This window comes from Oculina patagonica, chromosome 13 (assembly GCF_052425735.1).
Source record: "Oculina patagonica isolate OP01 chromosome 13, crgOcupat, whole genome shotgun sequence".
Lineage (NCBI taxonomy): Eukaryota > Metazoa > Cnidaria > Anthozoa > Scleractinia > Oculinidae > Oculina > Oculina patagonica.
This window is the reverse complement of record NC_135770.1, coordinates 7357453-7382910: the sequence shown is the minus strand read 5'-3', so window position 1 is coordinate 7382910 and position 25458 is coordinate 7357453. Positions and strand designations below refer to the sequence as shown.

The 25458-nt window shown below is 36.5% G+C and overlaps 2 protein-coding genes and 1 long non-coding RNA gene across 3 annotated transcripts in view; 1 reads left to right on the top strand and 2 right to left on the bottom strand.

Annotated features, from left to right (window-relative positions):
* The window catches only part of LOC144636909 (uncharacterized), a 264977-nt gene that overhangs the window by 29909 nt on the left and 209610 nt on the right, over positions 1-25458 (bottom strand). The gene's annotated exons all lie outside the window — the stretch shown is intronic.
* Positions 10586-25224, top strand: LOC144635399 (uncharacterized). Its single transcript, XM_078494511.1, has 3 exons — positions 10586-11377; positions 20595-20602; positions 25080-25224. Exons 1-3 carry the CDS (start codon positions 10847-10849, stop codon positions 25222-25224), a joined length of 684 nt encoding a protein of 227 aa, XP_078350637.1. The 5' UTR covers positions 10586-10846.
* Positions 12479-16946, bottom strand: LOC144635107 (uncharacterized). The gene is made up of 2 exons (XR_013567305.1): positions 16437-16946; positions 12479-14707 (listed from the first exon to the last, which is right to left on the bottom strand). It is a non-coding gene; the product is annotated as an uncharacterized LOC144635107 (long non-coding RNA).

Here is a 25458-nt window from a genome sequence, read left to right as displayed (position 1 = left end):
TGTATCGAGGGTATACACGTTCGCTGGAAACGAACGATTCTCAGCTTGGCGATATAGCCTTTCTTTGGATTCTTTTCCATATGACTAATTGCTTCCTCAGTGTAAAACAATCGTCTCAAAAGCTATTTTATAACGTTTCTTTATTATATAAACTGCAGTGGTTAAGCGAGTGATAAGCAAATCAAGAAAAAATGGTACACACATGTGTGATATCGTTTTTGACCAATCAATTCGCAGAGTTTTCTATGTTTTAATGCTCAATGAGCCAAAGTAAATCGATATAAAGTCAAAACATCTTCGGATCTTGTTTGGAAATATTTGGCAATCTTCGGAAATTTTCGGAAAATGTTCGCAATCACTCGTACAACCTTTGGACAGCATTCGGAAAATGTTCGGAATCATTCGTACAACCTTTGGACAGCATTTTAAAAATTTTCGGAAATCTTCGGAAAAATTGTCAAAAACTTCGCAATTAGTAGGTTTATATAATAACGTATTTATTCGAATAAGCGCCCAGCCTCGAATAAGCGCCCTCCTCCACCCCCTAAAAAAATTGACATGCACGAGAGGAGTAAAATGAGAGGTGTGAAATTGACTAAGTACTACCAAGAGACCACCCCGGAGACCAAGCTTTCTCAATAATTTACAGAAACTTTCAAGGATCAGTAAAAAATCGGCTTTTGGACATCTTAACGTTCTGTTATTATTTACTTTTTTCTTGTAAAATAAGCGTACTATTTTCTAAAAATGGTGAAAAATTAATAAGCGCCCAGCCTCGAATTAGCGCCCACCTCGAATAAGCGCCCACTCTCAAGGTCCAACAATTTAATAAGCGCCCAGGGCGCCTAAACGAATAAATACGGTAAACAGAATAATACATGGTTGCTTGGCCCTTTGTGCGTTATGTTAATGCAAATTTACAAAAGTAAAGGTATTTTTTTCTAATTTAAATCATAAAGATCATAATACACTTAATAGTGAACCATTAAGTAGACATTGGCAGATTAACGTGCAACGGCGGTCCTTGGTCAACATCCACGGGTGACAGTAGACTGTTATGGCCCTCTGACGTCATAGATTTCGCAACGTTTCTCACTCACAGACTTTTGGCGGGAAATGTTTTGTTGTTAGATGTCATGTGATCTTGAAGTTTGGTGAGAATAACGTACGCTATATATTGGGAAAAATATTTCAGCTATGTAACAATGCAGGATACACGCACGTCATTTAGCGTATGATTCGGCGGAATCTAATTTTTGCCCTGATTTGCAGAGACTGCTTTCTATCGTGGGGACTCGATCCTTGCTATGTTCAGCAAATCGTTTAACTATTGAAAAGTAAAACAATGAAAAAGATTACTATTGGCCGTTTTTATGCTAGAGACGTTAAAGCCGTCTGAGAGACGTTAAAGCTGTCTGGAAACGTCTTTAACGTCTAGTATAAAAACGGTAAATAAGAGAGACGCCTTTAACGTCTGATGGCTTTAACGTCTCTTCGTAAGAGCGTATCACAATCTCTGCTTGTCTACTAATAGTTCTACATTATCCATATTATGCACCGGTATTTTTCGTCTTCAGAGTAAAGTATATAAGGTATCTCTCTATATCTCTTTTATAATAGGATGCTAGTCATTTGCAGTAACCCTTTAAATGCTCCTGCGTGGAGAGAGACACAGAAAAAAGAGTCACTGTAAGTTAGACTAAAGTTCCTCGCGTTTAGAATGCAACACCGTGATACGGTTTATGGAGTAGTTGTCATGCAGCACACTTCAACTTGTTATTCTAAAAACAGCAGCTATCTCGGACTACCGAAGTACGAGGTCATGTACTCAGAAATTTGTTACACAATAAATCCTCACCAAAGAAAACAACAAAGTTTGGTAAAGAAGCGTTTGGCTTATTTCTCATTAAATAAAAACGTTTTTCAACCTATACTTTCACCTTCCCTAAGGGTCGGTATATTTATTATCGGTTATTAGCTTTATATCTTTAGTTCCATCTCACTGTGGGAGGCGCGGTGGCCTAATATGGTTAGCGCGCCGGACTCCGGAGCGAGCGTTCCGGGTTCGAGCCCTGGCCGGGGTCACTGTGTTGTGTTCTTGGGCAAGAAACTTTACTTTCATAGTGCCTCTCTCCACCCAGGTGTATAAATGGGTACCGGCGAAATAAAGCTGGGAGGTTCCCTGCGATGGATTAGCATCCCATCCAGGGGGGAGTAGAAATACTCCTAGCTGCTTAATGCTAAGGAAACCGGGATAAGCTCCGGCAGTATGCGCCACTTTGGCTCGAAGCTGACCTTCCATCTCACTGAACCAAGATGTATCCTATGGATGCTTTGCCTCGTCTTCCACACGAGGTAGAGTCGCTATTCCCTCCTGTTCCAAACCCCATTCTGCTGTCACAGCTCCCGCAGTCGTTTTCATTGTTACCAACGATACCGATCCGAGCTTTTCCCGCATTAATAAGACTACAAGCAACGTTGAACCCTTCTTTGTTACAGTAAGATTGCAAGGCGGCATATGAACCCATAACCGAAAACCATGTGCTACGACCCAGTGAGGTGGCGCGGTATTGCCCGTCGGCGATTAGTGAGTACAGAGAGTTGGCCTGCTTGTTGATGACAATGAACTTAATCTGTTGGTCGATCTTCATACCAAGACAAATCTTAGAGAAAGGTGTGTTCCAGTAGCTCGCTAACTTGGCCTCTTGTGTGTCAAACCCAGTCACCCAGGCAGATGGGTTGTAGTGATTTTGATTGCTCCAGTACCCCGAGTCAAAATGAAAGGTGGTCTAACAATAACAGATAAAAATATCATTGCAAAGTTATCCATGCGTCTCAACTCATCTCATTTTTATCATCTTTTTTTAGCTAATTAACCTTTTTACGTGTCAATTAAAATTAGTAAAACGTTTAAATAATAGATCATAGACCTTCGTAATTAATACTGCTGAAGCAAATTTAAAAATGAGGTGGACCTGCTAACAGTGTTATATACCTTACTGCCATCCATCTTCATGACCGGTGTCCATCCCCCATCTCCACATCCAAAGTCTCCCATGTGACAGAGAATTGTTGTAGGTGTTGAGCCAAAAAAGAGCGTAACCTGCTGATTTTGGCTTGACCTAACAACCAGAAAAAAAAAAAAAATAGCTTCAAAAAACAAAAGATTTCCCATAATTCAGAACTTACACCCGCTTTCAGTTTCGGCATCCATCTTTCGATATTCTAGATCCAAATATCCACCAATCACATCCCATTGGTATGGCCATCTGACTTGTGGGCTGATTTGCATGAAGCCAACACCGGTATGTATAGGTTTTGATTGGCTCATTTCAAACAGCATGTCGAAAGACGATGTGGAAAGGCGATGTCGAAAGATGGATGTAGAAAGATAGCTAATAATATAACACTAAAAACGGGTGTAAATAGAGTCCGGTCAAGAAAAGTGGCGGAATTGGGGAAGCGATTTGTCCAAACTTCTTTTCGCGAACGCAAGGAGTGTTATTGCCGGATTATTGGGCCGAATTTCCACCCAAGGGAGATAAGACCAAAAAATGTAAGCAAAAATAAGAGATAAGACCAAAAAATGTAAGCAAAAATGACTTTTTACGGAAACAAACTGCATCAGTTTCTCATTTACCAATTTCTGCCACGAAAATAAGATTTTGCTCGGTTTTTGTTGACCGTCTCTTTTACTGTGTAATCGAACAGTGATTGTTTCAAGACCAGGTTAAATTCTTGTACATGTGTCAATTAACGTTGTTCCCGCCTTTTTCAGTGGATGGACGTCCACAAAGTATAACGATTTAACGAAGTGCCAAAGTAGTGGGGAAATTTTACGTTATCGAGGGTTCGTTATATTGAAAAACTCGATATTAACGAGTTCTGAAAAATAACATTTATAATGTATAATATATGCACACAGATATGGACATATTTGAACTTGTTTTCCTGTTACAGAATTAATGGATTTTCATCCTTGTTGGTCTGATTCGATTTAACGTTTTGTTGCGTGTCGACATTTTTTCGTTATATCGGGATACATTTTACGTTTCGGCTACGGGATTGTGTTCGTTATAACGTGGATTTCGTTATATCGGGGTTCGTTATATCGAGGTCATGTTCCATACATTTTTCTGTAACTTTGGCCGGGCTGGAGAAAATCATTCGTTATGCCGAGGACTTCGTTATATAGAGGTCCGTTAAATTGAAGTTGCACTGACATGTTGTGTGACTTTTTTTCTGTGATATTAAAACAATGCAATATAACTTACGCGGATACATCAAACAGATCCTGGCATGACCTTAACACTGAAAGAAATAAAATATCATTGACTTAGTTAAACTGATATGAGATGCCCAAAGGCCCAATTTGGTTGGTACATTGTCCCCCAATTTGAGAGAACCAAACGAAAGCCTTTTGCAGATATTTTTTTGTCTCTTACTCTCCACCCAGCTGTCCATATGTGGCTGGTTGTGTGGCAGCGACACCAGTTTGCTGAGTCATCTGGAACATTCGTTGATGTCTGCGAGAAAATTCAGCTGGAAATAAGGTGTTTCTGGAGCTATTCAGCTTACGAACTATAAGGCGTTTTGACTTCTTCAAATTGTAAATTCAACTATTGAACCTACAAAGCTTTCTTTTAAGCATATTGTAGACATTAAAGCTGATTTCCAGTCCGTACTGCGCAGACTCGGGATTTGTTTTCGTTTTTGTTTTGAATTCGTTAATTCGATAATAGCAGTTTTAGTCCGCCATTACGGTTCGTTTCGTTCAAGAATTTCCGATGAGCTGAAACTTCGGTTTGAAAAAGTTTCGAGGTTCTCTTTCTCCTTATTATTGTTTTGTAAGGATATCTGGTGCTAATAATGAAGAAAAAGGTAAGTTTGTCACAGAATTTTTAACTTTGCTAGTAAACATTCCTTCGTGTGAGACTCACATAAACATTGCAAGCGACGATTGCGCAGTACGGAATGGAATTCTTCTTTAATGTCAATAATTGCTGGGGAAATTAATTGTTTGTGCAAAAAGAGCAAGAGTGCTTTGTTTTGAAGATAAGGCGTTTTGAAATTTGAGACAGCCTAACTCGACGTGATCTCAAATGTTACAGAAAACACATTTCAGCACTTTTAAAATGCTTTTCAGATATGCTTATGAGTTAAAAATGATAATCAAAGGATTCCTAAGTGCAACGCATGACCTTGTTAGAAAAATATATCTTTCTCCTTGCAGACAGTTTTTTTGACGGCCATATTGATGTTCCAAAGTGGAACACCAATATGGCGGACTCATACCACAAGTTTTGTTTTCCCAATAACTTCGCTCCAGTTAGCACTGTCAAATAAAAATTTGGGGTATTTATTCCTTACCACCTACTCCACTATCTCTGAGTTTGTTGATGATTTTGATGCAAGTAAAACGATATTGTTTGTCTTGGTGAAAACGCTCTATAGGTAGAAAATTAAACGTACTCGAAACAAAGGTTAATCCGAGCACCAGTTTTGTGGGACAATAATTTTGCGCAGTTGTGCTTTGTTGAATTGTAGAATGTCACAAATATTGAAAACAAACACCAAAGGTAAATATATATCTCTCAATTCGCGCAATGCTGCCTGTTGAAAACACACTACGGGGTTATGACGCCATATTCCCATATCCCGCTTTGCATATAAAACGGATAAACCGACAGTTTGTCGTGCACAAACTCCATCTCATGACTTGAAACAAAACCTTTCTTTAGCCAATATTCCCTGTCAAGAATTGAATTAGGGTTTCAAGGCTCCATGCTGTGAGTTCAATTCAATATTTTTTGTTTGTTTACAAATGAACCTCATCTCACCTGTTTCGCAGTATCTTCCTGTGTAGCCGGGAACACAATCACAGTGGTATTCATTTTCACCGTAATTAGGAACACACTTTGCACTGTTTTGACACGGAAAACTTGAGCATGGTGTCTGTGGAAAAAATGTTAGTTAATCGTTTGGAAAACAGCGAATAAAGCTAAAAAAAGGAAAAGAAGTATGGTAATATTCAGATTGGTCGATGAGTAAAGAAATAATTCCTTATTATTATTTATTATAAGTTTTATGTGTTATACAAATGGAAATCATTAACATTTTATCTTGAAAAAAAAAAAAAAACGGCTTAGTTTTAACGAATTATAAAAGCTCTTTGAACGGTGTTCGACGGATGTCAAATGGAAATCATTATCATTTTATCTTAAAAAAATAGGTCACCAAGAGTGACATGAGTCTAATGCTGTATGGCATAGTGATACAGATTGCGCGGTTTTCGTAAGCCGGTGAAAAATGGTTAGAGGTTTGTGTTCGGGAGTTTAAAATGCTTATAGCAAGCTAGGGGCATCGTGGATGATAATGGATGAAAACGAAATGGTCATAATTGTTATATGCTTCACAAAATTGAAAGTATGAACAGGAGTTGATGTTACTTCTTCTGTATTGTCCGTATAAGCAGAAACGATTAAACATTTGGACAAGATTGCGTGACGATTTACAAAAAAACATGTTCATTACAACAAGGGTTGAAGAACTTCACATCGTTTTCTTTCAGATTTTTCACCACTTTGATGATGACTCTTGAAACAGATTTTGCAATAAAAGCACTTGAAATAGCGACTGTTCCTCCATTGTACTGTAAACACTGAGTGACAGATTTTCCTAAAAACGGGTGTAAATACTCCTCACGTTAATATAATGATGACCTTTTGAACGCTAGAAGGCAATTATTATCGAGCTACGATACACAGGAACGAAGACTGTTTAACATGATGTACAAATTTCGCGAATCATCACTTCCATATTACTGTAACCATTTTATGATTTTTCTAGCTGTAAGAAGAACTTGAGATCTCTGAGAGTCATAAAAGCATGAAATTCGATTTCAGTGTATGGCAAAGGCCGGGACAGTGTAATACTGCAAAGCGGCCAAACAAACGCATTTTGATTTAGTCACGTAACTTGATTTACATTTATCCATGTACATCTTTTATTTTTGAAGGTTTTTGTTTGCACTGTGAAAGAAAAAATTGGTGAAAATTCGAATGACTTAAATACAAAATACGAGGTAAAGTTTTCTGTTTTAACAAAATAAACATTTGGTCGCATTGTGTAAATAAACGCGAATCGCCGTCGAAATATTTTTTTCTCAAAGACGTCTTGTTTTTTAAGCAAGACGAAAACACAAGTGCTTAAGTCATCTTAAAACGAAGTTTTATTTTCACGAAAAGCTTACAAATGCTTTAACTGGAAAATTATTTCGTCCTGTTCAAGTTGAATAATCGTGACTTGAAAAAGAACTTTTAATTATGCGTGGGAACACGTGTCGCTGATTGGCTGTTTTTAATTAAAACAAATCGTGCGTGTCCGTACGGAGTCCGTTCTTGCAGCTGGTCATTGTTTTCTACATTACAGCGAACGATTATCGATCCCGAACCATTCCCTTGGGATTGCTAACAGCTTTTTTATATATAACAAAGAGTCTAATGCGCATGCGCAAAGCGCACGCAAGCATTAGACTCAAAAAACGGCTTAGTTTTAACGAATTATAAAAGCTCTTTGAACGGTGTTCGACGGATGTAACCAACACAACCCACATAATACAATTTTACACGTATATACTGTGAGTAAGTTTTTACCTTTTACAAGAATTTTCTTCCATAAAAAAGTGCAGAGCTATTTCTTTCATCAAAAACTTCATTTTGAAATTGGAGAAAATTAATTACTGAGTAAAGTCAACTTTAAAGAGAAGACTAATTAATTTAATTGTTTAAGGTTGTATGCAAGTTGTCAAGAGCTGCATAGCCTAAAAAATAAAGGAAAGAAAACAACCGTTGTATTCAGAGCCGGTCAAAATAGGAGACTTGACGAAGTAACACAGAGGGTACGGTCAGAAATCGAGATTTAGTTGCGAGACTCTTAAATTTAAGATTTGAAAGTAACACTCTAAGCTCCTTGTGAACAAAAGACCCCGTTATTTTGTGATTTTTGACTAACTCAACAGCTTTCAAAACATGCTTTCCTTATTCATGGAGGCGCTTGCTTCTTTAGTATTTGCAACTGAATGAAAGAAATGAACTTTTAAGTTTAAACAAGTCAGGGTGGAAACGAAGATCGTAACAAGATTTTCTTTATACCTTGATGCTGAAATGGTGGTATTCCTGTGAGCTGACAAGCTGGCCTGGGCTTGCAGAGTACTTGTTTTCGTTTAACAACTCGCATCGGTATTTTCCCGATGCATCAAGAGACGAGGCGACGTTAAATGAAGAACATGGTGGATTGTCAACACAGCTCAGAGCGCACTCACTATAGTTGCTCACGAAAATAGATGAACCAACTGATACTTGAAGACGTTGAAACTTGTCAACTGCAAAATTTCCATACGATACTCTGTTTCCTTGTACAGGAACTCCTCGCTTTAAACCACGGCTGCCGTCAAGCCTGCTCTGTTGGGCCTCAAGAGGAATTATGAGAAGAAGAGCAAAATACAAAAGATACAGAAACATCTTACTCCATTTTTAAGCGATCAGATAAATCATACTTTCTGTAATGACATGTCGACAGGGTGACAGTTTGTTTGCAGTGTTGGAACGACTATTAAAACACTTACGTGAATCTAAACATTATGCAAAACACCTGCGTGAAGTTTGAACTACTTAATATATAATGTTTTCACTCTAATTTCTGACGGAGCTTTGTCGATAATAACAAGACAGCTCGTAATAGTTTTGCAGCATTCGAGAATCTTGATTTCAAGGGACTGTGTCACGGCTGAGCCGTTTAGTCTATTTTGCTAAGTTTTGCCAAATACTTGCTATGAAACTTAATATTAGCGAGGAAATTACTTATATGGATCTAAACTGAGACAAAACCATAACTTTATTGCAAACAAAAATATCTCCCGGGTGTTATAATTTAAAGTTACAAACAAACGACGTTGACTTTGAAAACTGTTTACCAATCAGTCTTCTTTTATATCAACGGATATCGCAATGCATGCTTGTTAATATTTTTAAATATTCGTTCATCCGTACCTTCTTTTTATTATTATCGTGCTGTGAGTAAAAATGTTCCTACGCTGATTTAAGTTATAATATATATGATAGTATTGTAAGTACTTAATGTAATATTGTTGTAAGTATTTAATAAAATAATATTTCACGCAAATTTGGTGGCCATTTTCTCATGTCTAAACTTACTGAGCTAAAACTCGTGATACCGTTCTTTAAATCGGATATTATTAATAAATAAGCAAGAAGTAATCAATCGGCAATCGTTTTATTCAAAGAGATTTTAAGCTGGAATAACACTTACTAAGTGTCTGTCGTCCCGCTAAAAGTGATCCTCTCGAATAATTCGCAACCTGGGGCCGCCGACAGTAGTAAAAGAGCTATGCCCACAAAAAAACTCTTCACGGAATATTATGTAGCACAAATTCTAGGACACCTTTATTTAATTCGCTTACGAGACGAGGACAATTTTTCGAAAATTCTTACAAAAATGCTCACATATTTACCAATACCGGTTTGTCAGTATACATGTCAGGGAGAGGGAATAGAATATTTATAAACAATCTGCAAGAGCCGGTCTGTTTTTTTTTTTTTAGTTTCACCCACTTTTGTCTGGAAATACCAGTTTGGTTGGCCGAAGGAAGCTTTTTATAAAACCTGATGGAACCAGCAATATTGGGGGACTGGTATTATATCGTCAGTATATTACAGTATATTACAGTAAACAAAATCTACGGAGACGAGTAGAACAGAACTTGGGTCCAATAATATTTTAAAATGCAATTCTATTAACGCAAAATAACAGAAGTGTTTGATATCATCAAGAAGTCTTTGCTAACGTATGCACACACGTTTTAAAAAGCACGATTGGTTATAACGTAGTTCATCTTTTACAACCACAACCACAATTACTTACAAATCAATGCAGGTGGATAACAGTTATAATAATATACAAGCAGCAATTTCTCCATTCTGATTGACTAAGAACACGTCAATTTATCCCAAACCAGTGCAAAAATTGTAATTGGCAGTGCAAAAAGTGTAATTGGCAGTGCAAAACGTGTAATTAGCAGTGCAAAACGGTGTAATTGACAACAGCCTCATGAAAAATACATCTTGAACAAACAAAATGGCGGACGAAAGAGAGACAAAATTTAAACTTAATAACGCAAATTTAATTGTGACCGAACAAATGCAACAAATTATCGTCCGATCTCAATACTGCCCACTCTCAGCAAGATCTTAGAAAGAGTAATCCACTCCCAACTGTACGAACACCTGGACTCAAACAATTTACTTTCAAACAAGCAGTTCGGTTTCCGGTCCAAACGTTCAACAGCCACTGCATTGTCTGGTTTTGCCGATGAAGTCTTATTAAACATGGAAAGAGGGAACATCTGTGGTGCCGTATTTCTGGATCTTACAAAGGCGTTCGATACAGTCGATCACGGGATTTTGATGTCCAATGCAAATTGTCATCAGTTGGAGTCTCCCCCAGGTCTTTGGAGTGGTTTGCTTCGTACCTTAGAAATCGCAAACAGTAAACTTCTTGTGAAAATAATTTATCCGAAGCCCTTCCCGTTACTTTCGGTGTTCCACAAGGAAGTATCTTGGGACCGTTATTGTTCCTTGTGTACATCAATGAGCTACCTGCTGTTATTGAACACTCCGAGGTGTCATTGTACGCTGACGATACTGTTCTTTACTGCTTTTCAAAAGAACCGCACCAGCTGGAGAGCAAATTAAACGCAGATCTTTGCAACGTAGCAATGTGGCTAAAAGCGAACAAACTTACACTGAACCTTACATAGACAAAATCCATGTTAATCGGTGGCAACAGAAAATTAGTAAATATTTCCTCAATGTCTCTATCTATTTTTGATTGTAAATTAGATAGTGTTAGTACGTTTAAATATTTAGGGATTAAGCTGGCCTCAGACTTCACATGGTCTGATCATGTAGAGTATGTAACTTCTAAAGTAAATCAGCGACTTGGTCTTTTACGTAGGATCAAACATTTGTTACCTTTCACCGCTCGCCTACTTTTCTACAACAGCCTTGTTTTACCAATTTTTGATTATGCTGATCTTGTGTGGGGCGACAAGAACAATGTGGAGCTTATGAATGACCTACAGGTTTTACAAAACAAAGCCGCGAAAATCATCCTGGACAGACCACTTTATTCGTCAGCTTCTGATGCCCTCGTAGCTTTAAAGTGCCTTAACCTAGAACAACGTAGATTTTATCATCGCTGTATATACGTTTATAAGTGTATAAATGGACTTATGAATCACTCTATGGAGTTACTAGCTAACAGGGACATTCATAGCTATAACACAAGGAATAAAGACATGCTTAGCACTGGACGAAAAAATAGATTTTCGCGGTTAGCAAATCTGTAGCAAATATGTCGTAAAGGCCACATTTGCTTAACTTTGACCAACTTTGTTCCGAAGCAAATTTCATATTTGGCACCATATTTACTGAAGGTGCAACGCCGGTAATGGCCGTTTTTACTAGCTGTTTGTAATACAGGGAAATGTAGCGTAAAAGAACACATTTGCAATGTCTTTACGCGTACAGTAAATTTGTGTTGAAAGTACACATTTGTACCACAAACGGTAGGGTAGCAAATATGGGGTAATTTCTGTATTTGCACAAATTTGCTCATTTTTGGTCTGAGAACAAATGTAATATTTACTTCACATTCACCACTAGCGCAACGCCGGTAATGGCCGTTTTTACTAGCCGTTTGCTAATACGGGCAAATGTTACGCAAATGAACACATTTGCAATGTATTTACGCGCACAGTAAATTTGTGTTGAAAGTACACATTTGTACCACAAACGGTAGGGTAGCAAATATGGGGTAATTTCTGTATTTGCACAAATTTGCTCATTTTTGGTCTGAGAACAAATGTAATATTTACTTCACATTCACCACTAGCGCAACACCGGTAATGGCCGTTTTTACTAGCCGTTTGCTAATACGGGCAAATGTTACGCAAATGAACACATTTGCAATGTATTTACGCGCACAGTAAATTTGTGTTGAAAGTACACATTTGTACCACAAACGGCAGGGTAGCAAATATGGGGTAATTTCTGTATTTGCACGAATTTGCTCATTTTTGCTCTGAAAACAAATGTCGTATTTGCTTCACATTCACCACTAATGCAACGCCCGTAATGGCCGTTTTTACTCGCTTTTTGCCAATACTGGCAAATGTTACGTAAATGAACACATTTTCGATGTCTTAACGCGCACAGTAAATGTATTGAAAGAACACATTCGTACCATAAACGGCAGGGTAGCAAATATGGGGTAATTTCTGCATTTGCACGAATTTGCTCATATTTGCCCTGAAAACAAATGCCATATATGCTTCACATTCACCACAAATGCAAAGCTGATGGCCATTTTTACTTACTAAGTACTGGAAAAACAACAGTTTACAAACGTTAACTACATTTATTTGAAACTGAGCAATGTAGCTGTTCTTCAAAGTAAAGAAAAGCAAATAGCATGACTATAAATTGTACTTTTTGAGTGCAATAAATAACAAAAGATTTTTTAACCAATTACATGTATAGTAAGCTGCATCTACCAAATCCAGGTACAAAATTAATCTAGATTAATGATTTAAATTTAATGCTTTCTATTGACATATTGACATTGTGGAAGGCATGGTATCCCAATGGTAAGCGCACTCGACTCTGGGTCTAATGGCCTGGGTTTGGGCCATCGCTGGGCGCTTGTGTTTTCGGGTACGACACTTTACTCTCACTGTGCCTCTCTCAACCCAGGCACATAAATGGGTTCCGTCGAATTTACAGCGGGGGGAGGGGGGGGGGGTGGGCATGCAATGGACTAGCATCCCATCCAGGGGGAGTAGCACATTTACATACTTTATACTGACATTTAACAATTATACTGAATGATAATCACTTAATGCAATTTGACTTATACATATAAAAAAGGAAACATAGATTCCAAGCACAATATTTATCTGACCTACATGTATCCCATATCCCAGACAAAAATGCATAGTTATTCTGTTCTCTCAGAAACCAAGTGCAAAATAAATGCCACGCATTTATATACAAGTTATCGATTTGCAGTCAAAATGGACCAAGTGTTCCTTGCTAGAGTATACGGTTATATTGATCACCTTAATAAAGACGAAAGTCTCTTTAATGTGAAATATTGCCAAATAACTAGCAGCAGTGCTATAAATTACTGTCGGTCATCAGACATTGTCCAATCAAATAAATCAAAGTGTTTGATTTGAAATGCGAATTGATGCCTGACCAATTTTCTAATATGTTTGTTCAGAATATTAGTTCCAGCACTGAGCAGGGAACAAACATGCTGTATTGCAATTTTCTTATAAAGCCAGTTCTGTTACCTTAATATGCATTTGGAAATTTGGAACACAAAACATCAAATGAGCCTTATAAACTTATTACTCTATGGAAGAAAATTCTTGGCTTCTTTTTGACTGTAAAACTTTAACATAATGTACATTTGTAGTTCTGAAGATTCTAGTAATAGCCTGTGTTGCAGCCAGACAGTGTCACAAAATCCTTGATAAAGTCTGTCTGCACAATGGCAACCAGAAGCTTGTTTCGATATCCCACAGGTTTACAAGTACATCTGTCTACTCATTTCCTAATTTCATATTACTGTTGAATTATTCTTAAATGTGCTTCTGTTTAGCGAAAACGCAGACAGTCCTTTTTGTTTTTCTTGTACAAGTAGAATGTCCGAGATCTTCGAAATAAACTGGAAGCTGGCTGCAGGAGTTTCTTGGAGGTCACAAAGCATCCATCAATTGTCAACACGTTATGGGAAATCTCTTATTTTCGAATACGGTACCTCTGATTGATAATAATAAATAATTTATTATAAAACCCTCCATATTTATTCTGGAAAATAAAATCTGTCTGTGTTATAAAAGCTGTCCAAAAAGAAATAAAATTGTTAGATTAAACACTACTCCAGCAGATGTCCTTGCCTTTTTTTCTTATCAACGCAGTATCCAGAACTTTACAACCTTGTGCAGGGGGAGAGCGACCCTGGGAACAAGGTTGATCCGGCTGCAGATTTACTAGCTTTTGATCAATTGACTGGATTTCACCGAGTACATTGACTGTTTTCATTTGCTCATGCAAAATAAAATTATTTTTAGCTTAGCGTGTCTTGTGTGAACAGGTTTGATTTTGAAAGTAATATGAAACTAGCCAATCAGAAATGAATACACAGATACTTGGAAACCTGTGGGATATTGGAACAAGCTTCAGGGGGCCACAGCGCAGGCAGACTACATGTTACCAGGGTTAAGTTTGTCTGCAACACAGGCTTTGCAGACAGAGGGCTACCTTAAACCTATTTTTTTCTCCTTTGCAAAGTTTTCGTTTTTGCTTTGTACAACTAACTAAAGTTTCTGTCCATGGTAAAGTACTACTGTACAATAATTATTTTCTTAGTGTCTGAGCCAAACTAGTCATCATCACCGTTTTGTGCCCAGACAAACAGTAAAATGTTCTAACAACATATACCGGTTATTAGTTCTCAAATACTTCATGGGTTCCCTTTTTTTCTTCTTTGGAAAACATGGTTGACACTTAATGATAATAATCCTCTCCTCTTGAAGGGCTTTGATTCGTCAGTTCTTTTTCTGGAAAGGAAAGTCAAGAAAAAAGTTACCACACTACCAATCCCAAATAATGACTTGTAAACAAGAGTTATTGAAAGTCTACCAATAAATGGTGTGAACTAAACTTTCTAAAGTCCTATAAATGGGCTGAATAGGATAAGGATAAGGAAACTCCCTAGGGAAAGATAAAATAGTTTGAGATACAAATGTAGCTAATAATAATAGAGAAGGTATTTTATGGACACTTAAAATTGTAGGATATTCTAACATGGTCTAAGGTCCTGGGTACATACAAGTATGATTTGATTGGCAAGATTTTTACAAAAACAGTTTGAATCTAGCTAGTTAATTCAACTGTTTTAAAACTTCTTTGTTATAGGATAGTCTACAATTTAAATTGGTTTAACTTTCCTTAAACGTTGTTAAATAAAATTGTGTGACTGTCCCCAGAACCACACTTTTTCTATGCAAAGGGAATGCTAGGTAAGAGGGACAGGTTGCTGCAGGTAGGGACACAAATTATGCAAGGGCACAAAAATCCTCTCTTTGGAAAATTTTCAAAAATTATCTTGATTTCCAATATTATGATCTTACAAGTGGACAATCACATGTAAGATCATATGAGGTTCACTCATGTGCTGTTCCAATCTGTGGCTTTGTAGCTCAAATGGTAGTGCAGTGGACATGTAACCCCAAGGTTGTGGATTGTCCCACCTGAGCCACTGAATTTTTTTCAGGTCAGGATTCACAGTGTCTCATTTTATTAATGGTTGATTCCCTATTTAGCGCACACCTGAAGGGACTCACAGTAGTTGTATTCATCAAACCATGTGCGGGACTAATAACAATGTGCATCGTTGCTAAGTCTTGCGCATGGCTTGATGACTACAACTACCGTGATTTCCTGCAGGTACGCGCTATTGAGGGAATCGTGCATTGGTATCTTGTAAGCACCAAAACAATTTAGTAATACATGAAGTAACCCATCAAAAGGTTTGAAACACATTTTCCATCTCAAAATAACCCCCCTTCCAGTACAGATATATAAATCCCTCTTTAAAGGGATGCTGGAATGTATTATACAGTATGCCCACGGCTAACATTTTCAGAATTTTATCTAGCAAATTCGTAAGTTAATATTTTGAAGAAAAAAAAAACACCTTATTTCTAATAAGTGCCCTGTTTCCAATAAGCTCCCACCCTTGATCACCCAAAACAAAAAAGGCAAATCTGTTGTTCAACTGAAGGAACAATACTTTGGGGTGATCTGAAAAAATCTTACAGTCAATGATCCAAGCTCACTCAGAACATGGTGCATCAAACGAACTGGCAAATCCTTGCCCGGATTGGATTCGCTTGCTCCTTTGATGCACCATGATTAAATTGATCTCGGTTCACTGTTAATTTTCTGATCATCCCAAAGGCATGTGGTATGTACCGGTACATGTTATAAACAACTGACACTGTACATGTACTTGTCTGCTATGTGTACCTGTATACAGATTATTATACAACTTTTTTTGTTGCTTAAAAGGCCCCAAAAGCGTCCAAACACGGTACAATATTCAGCAAATACTTCATAATCATTACAATAAAAGCTTAAACACAAATAGCCCGCCAAAATCCGCACCTCACGATCATGTGCAGATCATGTAGAAAGCTCACAATTTTATGAACTCGCACTAACCAAAGCTACTACGTGCAACTCAGTTTTAGCTATTATTATGTAGCATTTAAGACTTATACTTACTCTTAAGGTTTCAGAACGTATATTCGCGTCTTTTTAATTAGCTGAAGTACTTGTCCGCTCAACTACATTGTGCAATCATGTAGACCGGCAACTCGAGCACGAACTCCAACCAAATACATCTGAATACATAGTAACATGGTTCCTGTACCTACGTAGATGATTACACGCACTCTCCCAACTAATTGCGAAGAAGCGTTTTTGCGCTTGAAGGAACCAGCTTTACTCAACTCCACCATGTACATATAGGTTCGTCTGAAGATCGAAGAACACGTATTTTCGTAGCTGCCCTCATTTTCCGTTGCAACCGTGAAAGTCGTTTGAACATACCTTTTCAAAAACAAAGTGAGGGAGTCTGGGACAGGAGGCCCGGTGCCCCAGCGCATTGCCAAAGACCTGGGAACGACAAGACGTGGTTACACATTCGACTTTTCCGTGGCGCGGAAAGCTTGATGCCTTGGCGGGAATTGCGGAGAAATAGCAAGCAACAGCATAAATATACTCACTAAAGCAAATTTTTATGGGTGAGTTGTCATTATGTGCATAACAATAATTTTCGTATAGGTGTATTGGAACTATTAAATAGACCTAAAACCATTCCTAAGGATTCCTGCATGTCGATCGACTGGTTTCTGGTCGGTTCGCCTCCAATTTAAGCTTACATGTATGTACTCAGGACGTAACAAATCGATCGAAATCGATCATCGGAAACCTAATCGATTAATCGATATTATTCGATATTTTTCGATAAATGATCAACTAATTAGTATCGAAAATCGATCAAAATCGATAATCACACGATTTGGGAGTGGATTATCGATTTTGATTGTGAAAGACTGTTGTTTTGTGTTTTGAAAAGGTTCCGTGCAATTCTCGGCAATCTACTCTCCACGATAAGTTTTTTCAGTTTCATATGAAGTTACTGTTATTGAGACATAAACTACAATGAAGATAGTAATTAACGTCAAGTCTGAAAGTGATGTGATCAGTTCATGTGACCTGATCATATAAATAAAAGATTGTTCAAACAAACGTAATTAATATGAAGTGTAAAATGGAATCCTTTGCGGGTATTAAGCCGGTTGTTTCGTCTACAAATAGTGTCGCTGACGAACGTCTTTGGTTACATCGCGTATACATATTCTGATATTCTTTGTTTTATAGGATTGCATTGACCATGTTTTATTCTTCGTTTGAAAATAAACGTTGCCGAACTGACCTGACTGGCCATTAGCAAAACAACTTGAAGGCGAAGCGACTGCATTTCTTTCAACGTCACACTTCAGGATTCATTGGACACACACACAAAAAAACAGTAGCTTTTCTTCTCTGATCGAAATTGATACAAATCGTTTGAAATCGATACTAATCGAACGTGATTGATACTTTTCGAATGTAATCGATACTAATCGAACTTTAAGTAGTGAAATCGATCAAAATCGATAATCACAAAGAATTGGGTCATCGATTTTGATCGATTTTCGATACTAATTAGTTAATTACTTATCAATGTTTATCGATTTTTATTGATTTTTATCGAGTATCGGAATTATCGATTTGTTACGTCCTGATGTACTATGTGGTTTCACTTTGTTCTCTGGGCAGGATTTCCGCGCAACCCCATGTATTAATTATGCATACAATTTTCTGACTGACTCGTTCTTTTCATTCTGTTTGCTTACCTAATGATAATCCTGGCGTATCTACTCCCGGTGTATCCAATCGAACAAAATCGAACCAAAAATCAATTGAACCCAATTGAACACCAATCGTTCGATTGCGTTTGCTTACTCGTGAACAAAATCGAACATCTTGTTTTGCTGTGAGTTTGATTTTCGAACCAATCAAATCAATCAAACCAATCGACCACAATCACACAAATCCGATTCGATTTTGTTCGGAATCCGTTGCTTGATAAGTAAATCACACAGGACTAATCAGGGGGACGGTGCACCATACAAAATGTCCACATAAAAAATAAACAGGAGTTTGGTAATCGAACCTTTAACTAAGTACGATTGTCAACTGTTTGGTAATCAAACTTTCGATTTTGTTTGATTGTCGACTGTTCGGTAATCGAACGTTTGATTTTGTTTGATTGACCAAATTTCATTGTAAGTTCGATTATGTTCGATTACCGAGCCCAATCGAACGATTGGTGTTTGATTGGGTTCGATTACCGAACGTTCAATTGGATATGCCAGGATCTACTCGAACTCTCAATAATCGACCACTAATCGTTTGATTGGGTTGGGTAATCGAACATATAAATCGAACTCAACTAAAATTTGGTTCATCGAACAAAATTGAACGATCGACAATCATGCTTAATTGAACATTCAAATACCGAACTCCTGTTTGTTTGATTTTTTTTGTTTAAATATTAACACTGATAAAAATAGAAGTATGAAAAAAAGCCTTTAGAAATATACAAGTCAGTATTATACATTTTGCGAATATTTTGTATGGCACACGATCCCCCTAATCTTTAATAAGGGATTTGATAGGACGATTGTCACATCTGCATAATAACCACGTAGTCGAGGGTTTTTTGACTGAAGGTTGAATTACTGCTAGCTTTCAGTTAACCAAAGAGAATGTTGAGAGCATCAAGAACCTGAAGGGATATCAGGGAGACCTGAGAGGAGACTGTACATATCAAAATACATGTACATGTATTGTAAAAGGATATGAATGTTGTTTTTGTGTTAATATGGGAGGAGAATTTTGCAATTTTAAGAAGAATATCAGTTCCAAAAAACGAGTGTTCAAAGAGACTAAACACTAAAGGCCAGGTAGGCCATCTTGAGAAGGTGATGGTGAGGTGATGGTCTTGCCTCTTGGGGGTCTTTGGCATTATTTACTTATCAAGAGATGAATTCCAAACAAAATCAATTTGGATTGAGTTTGATTGCTTTCGATTTTGTTCAGTTGTTTCGATAATCGAACTTACAGCACAATACATGTAGATGTTTGTTTTTGTTTGATTCCCGAACCCAGTTGAATGATTGGTGTTTGATTGGGTTAATTTTGGCAAGAATTTGTTACATTAGATATGCCAGGCATACATGTAATTAATGTATTGTGCTGTGCAAAAATCTTACCTGAAGTGTACTGTAGTGTAGTTATTCCCAAAGTTGGAAATTCATCTGGTATTCTTTATAAACAATAGGCTCAGTTAGACTGAAAATGCACTAGCCTCAGTGCCGCGTTAATTTTCCATAGACATTTTGTCTGTTCGGTCAGAAAAGCGAATTTCAGAGCTTTTTTTCAAGCATTTTTTAAATATAACTTTTAATTAATTGCAGATGGAAAGATGAAATAAATCTTCAAGACAGCCGAGTTCATGAAAAGCTGAACAACAACAAGAGAGTCAAGAACAAGATAGTCGGTTTACCCACTACAAGTGAGAACATGATACAAGTGGAACAGTGCGAAACTTATGCAACATTTTATTGTTTCATTTTTATGTTTCATTGTGTAACAACACTTAAAAGTGCTTTACACAAGATGAAAAATTATTAGGAGCTGAATCAAGCAGAATCCAGACTTGAACCCTTGATATTAATGATCCAACATTAGGCAGATGTTTTACATAATTTTATAGAACAATGAAGGACACAAAGCCATTTTGGCTGTTGCTCAAGAAATATCCATGTTATGAGAGACTTCTATAATTATTGCTCAAAAAACCCTTGGAGACTACAAATTAGGCTAATAATTGAAAGGTAACATAACAGCATTGTTTGTTGAATGCAAAGCATTTTTCCTGTAAGTCAGTTTTAAGTAGTGCATCTGATTGTTTGCATGAGTACCTAGGCTGTTCAGTATTCTGTCATTCTACTACACTATACTAAGAATGGCTCTTTCAGTTTAGAAAATTCAGGTGTTGTGTGCATTGAGCATACAGTAATGATTCAAATATGTACATGTATACACAATCAGCTAATCATATTGCAAACTCCTAATTGCTTAATGAAATCATTTTGGGACTCAAAAAGAACAACATATTGAAACTTGTAACCAAACGTATAAGAATCTAAAAATATTGGTCCATGCAAAATGAGCTTTAATGCAAAGGGCACTTGTGAGGACATAATGTGGAATGAACCTTGATTTTTGTAATCAACAACACTAATGTCAATTACTCAAAACACCTACAATTTAAAGTATCCAAATTTTCATGTGGTAGGTTTTAATCTTACAAAATGGATAATGTTACACATGCCAGACAAGAGGAAATTTTCAGATTTATGTTAGATATTTGGAATATTTCTTGACTTAAAATTTTACTAGAAGTTTATAGTGGCACTTGATCGAAATTAATTTTGGTAAGAATTTCAAAAAGTAGATGCCAATGGAAAGGCATTCCTTAAAGAGGTGAAAAATTATGGGCCATGCTGAACTTTAATTTCCTTCAACAAGTAAAACAAAAGAAGGATTTTAATTGACATCATTTTATTGAACTGGGATAGAATTATATAGTAGTGAGGTACTATGTCTAAGAGTGGCTCTTTCTTGTGTTACAGATTTAAGATAAGGAGATTTGTCACCTAGGATACACAAATATTTTTTTTTTCTTCTCATTTAATTTATGGTGGCTCTTTTTTGTGTTACAATTTTGGTTTAGGAGATTCATTACTAAGGCAACCAACATATCTTTACTTTCCATTTGCCATTAAAACAGTGTTGTAATGGAAAAATAGCATGAAAGTATCAGCACACCTCATTTAATGAAATATCATAGTAAACCTTTTTAATTTGACTCTGGAATAAACTCAGCCTTCAATATGAAAATTGGTATCTGGGGACTGCATACAAAACAAATTATTGCAGTAGCTGAATTCACTCTTGAAATGTAGGACTTCAATTCATTAATCATGGTTTCACATTGCAAAGTATGTGGAAGCTTGTAGTTGCCCAGATGTGTCATCTTTCGGCAGCGCACCAGAAATGGGACAGGACAGATGTGCCATCTGTTAAGTCAGCAGAAGCATACAATGTAGTGTGAACCTGATAATGGATATAAAAGGCATATTGCTTGAAATTTACTTTTCTCATGATCTCATTTGGTGAAAGACAAGGAGGTTTTAAATTGACATCATTTTATTGAACCTGGATACTATTGTTCAGTACATGTAGTGAGGTGTTATGTCTAAGAGTGGCTTTTTCTTGTTTTACAGATTAAGATTGGAAGATTTGTCACCTAGGATACAATTTTTTTTTACTTCTCTTTTAATTTATGGTGGCTTCTTTTGTGTTCCAATTTTTGCTTATGAGATTCATTACTAAGGCTACCAACATTTTTTTATTTTTCATTTGTCATTAAAAGCATGTTGCAATGGAAACATGGCATGAAAGTATCAGCACATCCCAATTGATCAAATATCTTTGTAACCTGAGAATGAGTACCGGTCACGTAACAATTGCAACCATATTTATTGATAGTGGTGCTCCCTTTTTAAATCGACTCTGGAATAAACTCTTTAATATAGGAATTGGTATCTGGGGCCGCATACAGAACAAATGATTACAGTAGCTGAAATAACTATATTCTGAAATGTAGGACTTCAATTCATTAATCATGGTTTCACATTGCAAAGTATGTGGAAGCTTGTAGTTGCCCAGATGTGTCATCTTTCGGCAGCGCACCAGAAATGGGACAGGACAGATGTGCCATCTGTTAAGTTAGCAGAAGCATACAATGTAGTGTGAACCTGATAATGGATAAAAAGGAAATGATTGCTTGAAATTTACCCTACTCAGACTTCCTGCTGTAGAAAATGTTCATGGTCTCATTTGGAAATGTAATTCAACTGGTGAAACACAAAAAGGTTTTAAATTGACATCATTTTATTGAACCTGGATACTATTGTACAGTACATGTAGTGAGGTGTTATGTCTGAGAGTGGCTTTTTCTTGTGTTAAAGATAAAGATTGGGAGATTAAATTTGTCACCAGGATACAAACATATTATTTTTACTTCTCATTTAGTTAATGGTGGCTTCTTTTGTGTTCCAATTTTGGTTTATAAGATTCACTACCAAGGCTATCAATATACTTTCACTTTTCATTTGTCATTAAAAGCATGTTGCAATGGAAAAAAGCATGAAAGTATCAGCACATCCCAATTAATTAAATATCTTCGTAACCTGACAATAAGTAACAACTGCAACCATACTAATTTCATTGATAGTGGGGCTCCCTTTTTCAATTGACTCTGGAATAAACTTCTCAATATAGAAATTGGTATCTTGGGGCCGCATACATACAGAACAAATGATTACAGTAGCTAAATTCTATTCTGAAATGTAGGACTTCAATTCATTAATCATGGTTTCACATTGCAAAGTATGTGGAAGCTTGTAGTTGCCCAGATGTGTCATCTTTCGGCAGCGCACCAGAAATGGGACAGGACAGATGTGCCATCTGTTAAGTTAGTAGAAGCATACTATGTAGTGCGAACCTAATCATGGATGAAAAAAGGAATTGGTTGCTTCAACTTATCTTTCTCAGACCTGCTATTGTAAGAAATATTCATGATGTCATTTTGGAAATTTAATTCTACTGGTAAAAGACAAGAGGGAACCTTCAGTTTGGACTGTTCTCTTTAGAAAATGTTCATGTCATTTTTGAAATTCAATTCAAGTAGCGGTTAGGTTACCTCCAAAATGTTCAACACAGATTCTCGTTGCAGGGTTTGCCCAGATGTTTCATCTTTAGGCCATGTACCCAAAATATGAGACAGGACAGATGTGCCATCAGTTAAGTTAGCAGAAGTAAGATTATGCAGCCAGATGCAATTCTCTAAAATGAATTTAGTGTTGAATAAGGTCCCTTCCTGATCATTTTAAAAAGAAGGCCTGGACTGATAAAATATGACTAGTGGGATTTGGTTTACTGCCTTTTAGATATTTATACTGAATGCAAAAAAAAAAGAAAGACATTATTTTACAAAATTGGAGTAGAAGTGTAGCGAGGTGGCTCTTCCCCTGTGCTACAATTATGTATTAGGAGATTCATCTTAAAGGGTACCAACAATTTTTTTATTTTTATAAGGTAGTTCTTCTTTGTCTAAATTTTGCTTTGAGAGATTTATCACTTAGAACATTAACATAAATATCATTTGTCTTCCTTTTCGGTATCAGCCATTACCATGCCAACACACCATGAGAGGATCAGCACACCGTATGTAATGAGATAAATATCATAGCAGGCTGAGGATAAGAAACAAGTGTAAACACACGTAGTATTGTAATCAGAGTCTTAAAATCAAAATTACAACAAAATGATACTTGTATTAACTTCAACCTTTTTAAAAATAAAACTTAATGCTCTCGGGGGGATCTTCATCCACCCCATTACGTGCATTCATTATTTACCCTTCAGTTCCCTTCCGCGTTTAAAATAACGCGAATTCCTCTAGCAAAGCAGGAGTAAAGCGCATACAAATGTAATCATTTGTAGCTGCGGTAAAATTTGCAATAATGTGATGCAAACAAATAGATTTGCACCGTGTTTTCCTAAATTTTGCCTTAAAGGCACACTTGCACTTTTGCAGAGAAAGCACGGCTGTAGTAAATGTATGCCAAATTTGTTGATTTACTGAAATATCAAAACACAAAGCAAATGTAAAACAGATATCATATTTACTTGACATTTTCGTATAAATACATCGGAAACAAACGTCTGCGTTTGCACTATCTTTGCTGCCGATGTGAATTGTGGTCAAATTTAGAGCCCTAAATTTGCATCAAATTTACTTCAGTGGCAAATCTGATTAAAATTCATTTTTCGTACAGTGACAAATTCAGTGTAAATGAGTATATTTGCTCCTGTAGCAAAGCGTGAGTAAAGCACGTACAAATGTAATTATTTGAAGCTTCGGTAAAATTTGTAAAGATATGATGCAAACAACCAGATTTGCACCATGTTTGCCTAGATTTTGCCTTAAAGGCACACTTATACATTTGCAAAAAAGCAAAGCTTTGGTAAATCTTTGTCAAATTTGTTGATTTGCAGAGATATCAATGACGAAGCAAACGTAAAGTAGATATCATACTTACTTTACATTTGCGCGTTAATACACCAGTAACAAACATTTGCATCAACTTTCAGAAAACGGCACATAAAAATGACAACAGCGGATGTTAAGTATAAAGACAATCATATTTGCGCAGATAGCAAACGTGAGATAATACACGCATATTTGTTTGCTTAACAGTAATATAAATTCAGTGTAAATGAGTATATTTGCTCCTGTAGCAAAGCAGGAGTAAAGCGCGTACAAATGTAATTATTTGTAGCTTCGGTAAAATTTGTAAAAATATGATGCAAACAAATAGATTTGCACGGTGTTTACCTAGATTTTGCCTTAGAGGCACACTTATACTTTTGCAAAGAACGCAAAGCTGTAGTAAATGTATGTCAAATTTGTTCATTTGCTGTGATATCAAAAACAAAGCAAATGTAAAGTAGATATCATATTTACTTCACATTTACGTGTAAATACAACAGAAACAAACGTCTGCGTTTTGCACCATCTTTGCTGCCGATGTAAATTTGGATCAAATTTAGAGCCCTAAATTTGCATCAAATTTACTTAAGTTGAAAATCTGATTAAATCTAATTTTTCGTCCAGTGTAGGCTACCTCATGTAACCAAAAATTGGGGAAAGCAGAGAGTGTGTTATCACTCTCTGAAAGACTGGAATAACCTAGACAGAGACACTAGAAATGCACTTGATTTTGTAAATTTTAAGCGTAGCGTTCTAAGTAGGCTTTTTAGTTAATTCTTTCTTTTGTATTCAAGTTAGTTTTTAATAATAGTTTTTAATTCTTAGGTATTTTTCGTTTTATTGTATATAGTCTTATTAGGTATTTTTAATCTTAGTTAGGACCTTTCTGAAAACCACTGTATAGTGAATGAAGGCGTCCTAATAAAAGATTATTATTACCCACAAATTTTTAATTAGAAGACTTGAAAACGACGCAAAGTACAGAAGAACAACAAACATTACTTACTG

Excerpts from the sequence above, each read along its gene's own strand:
- LOC144635399 (XM_078494511.1), top strand. The coding sequence starts at position 10,847 with ATGTTAATCGGTGGCAACAGAAAATTAGTAAATATTTCCTCAATGTCT.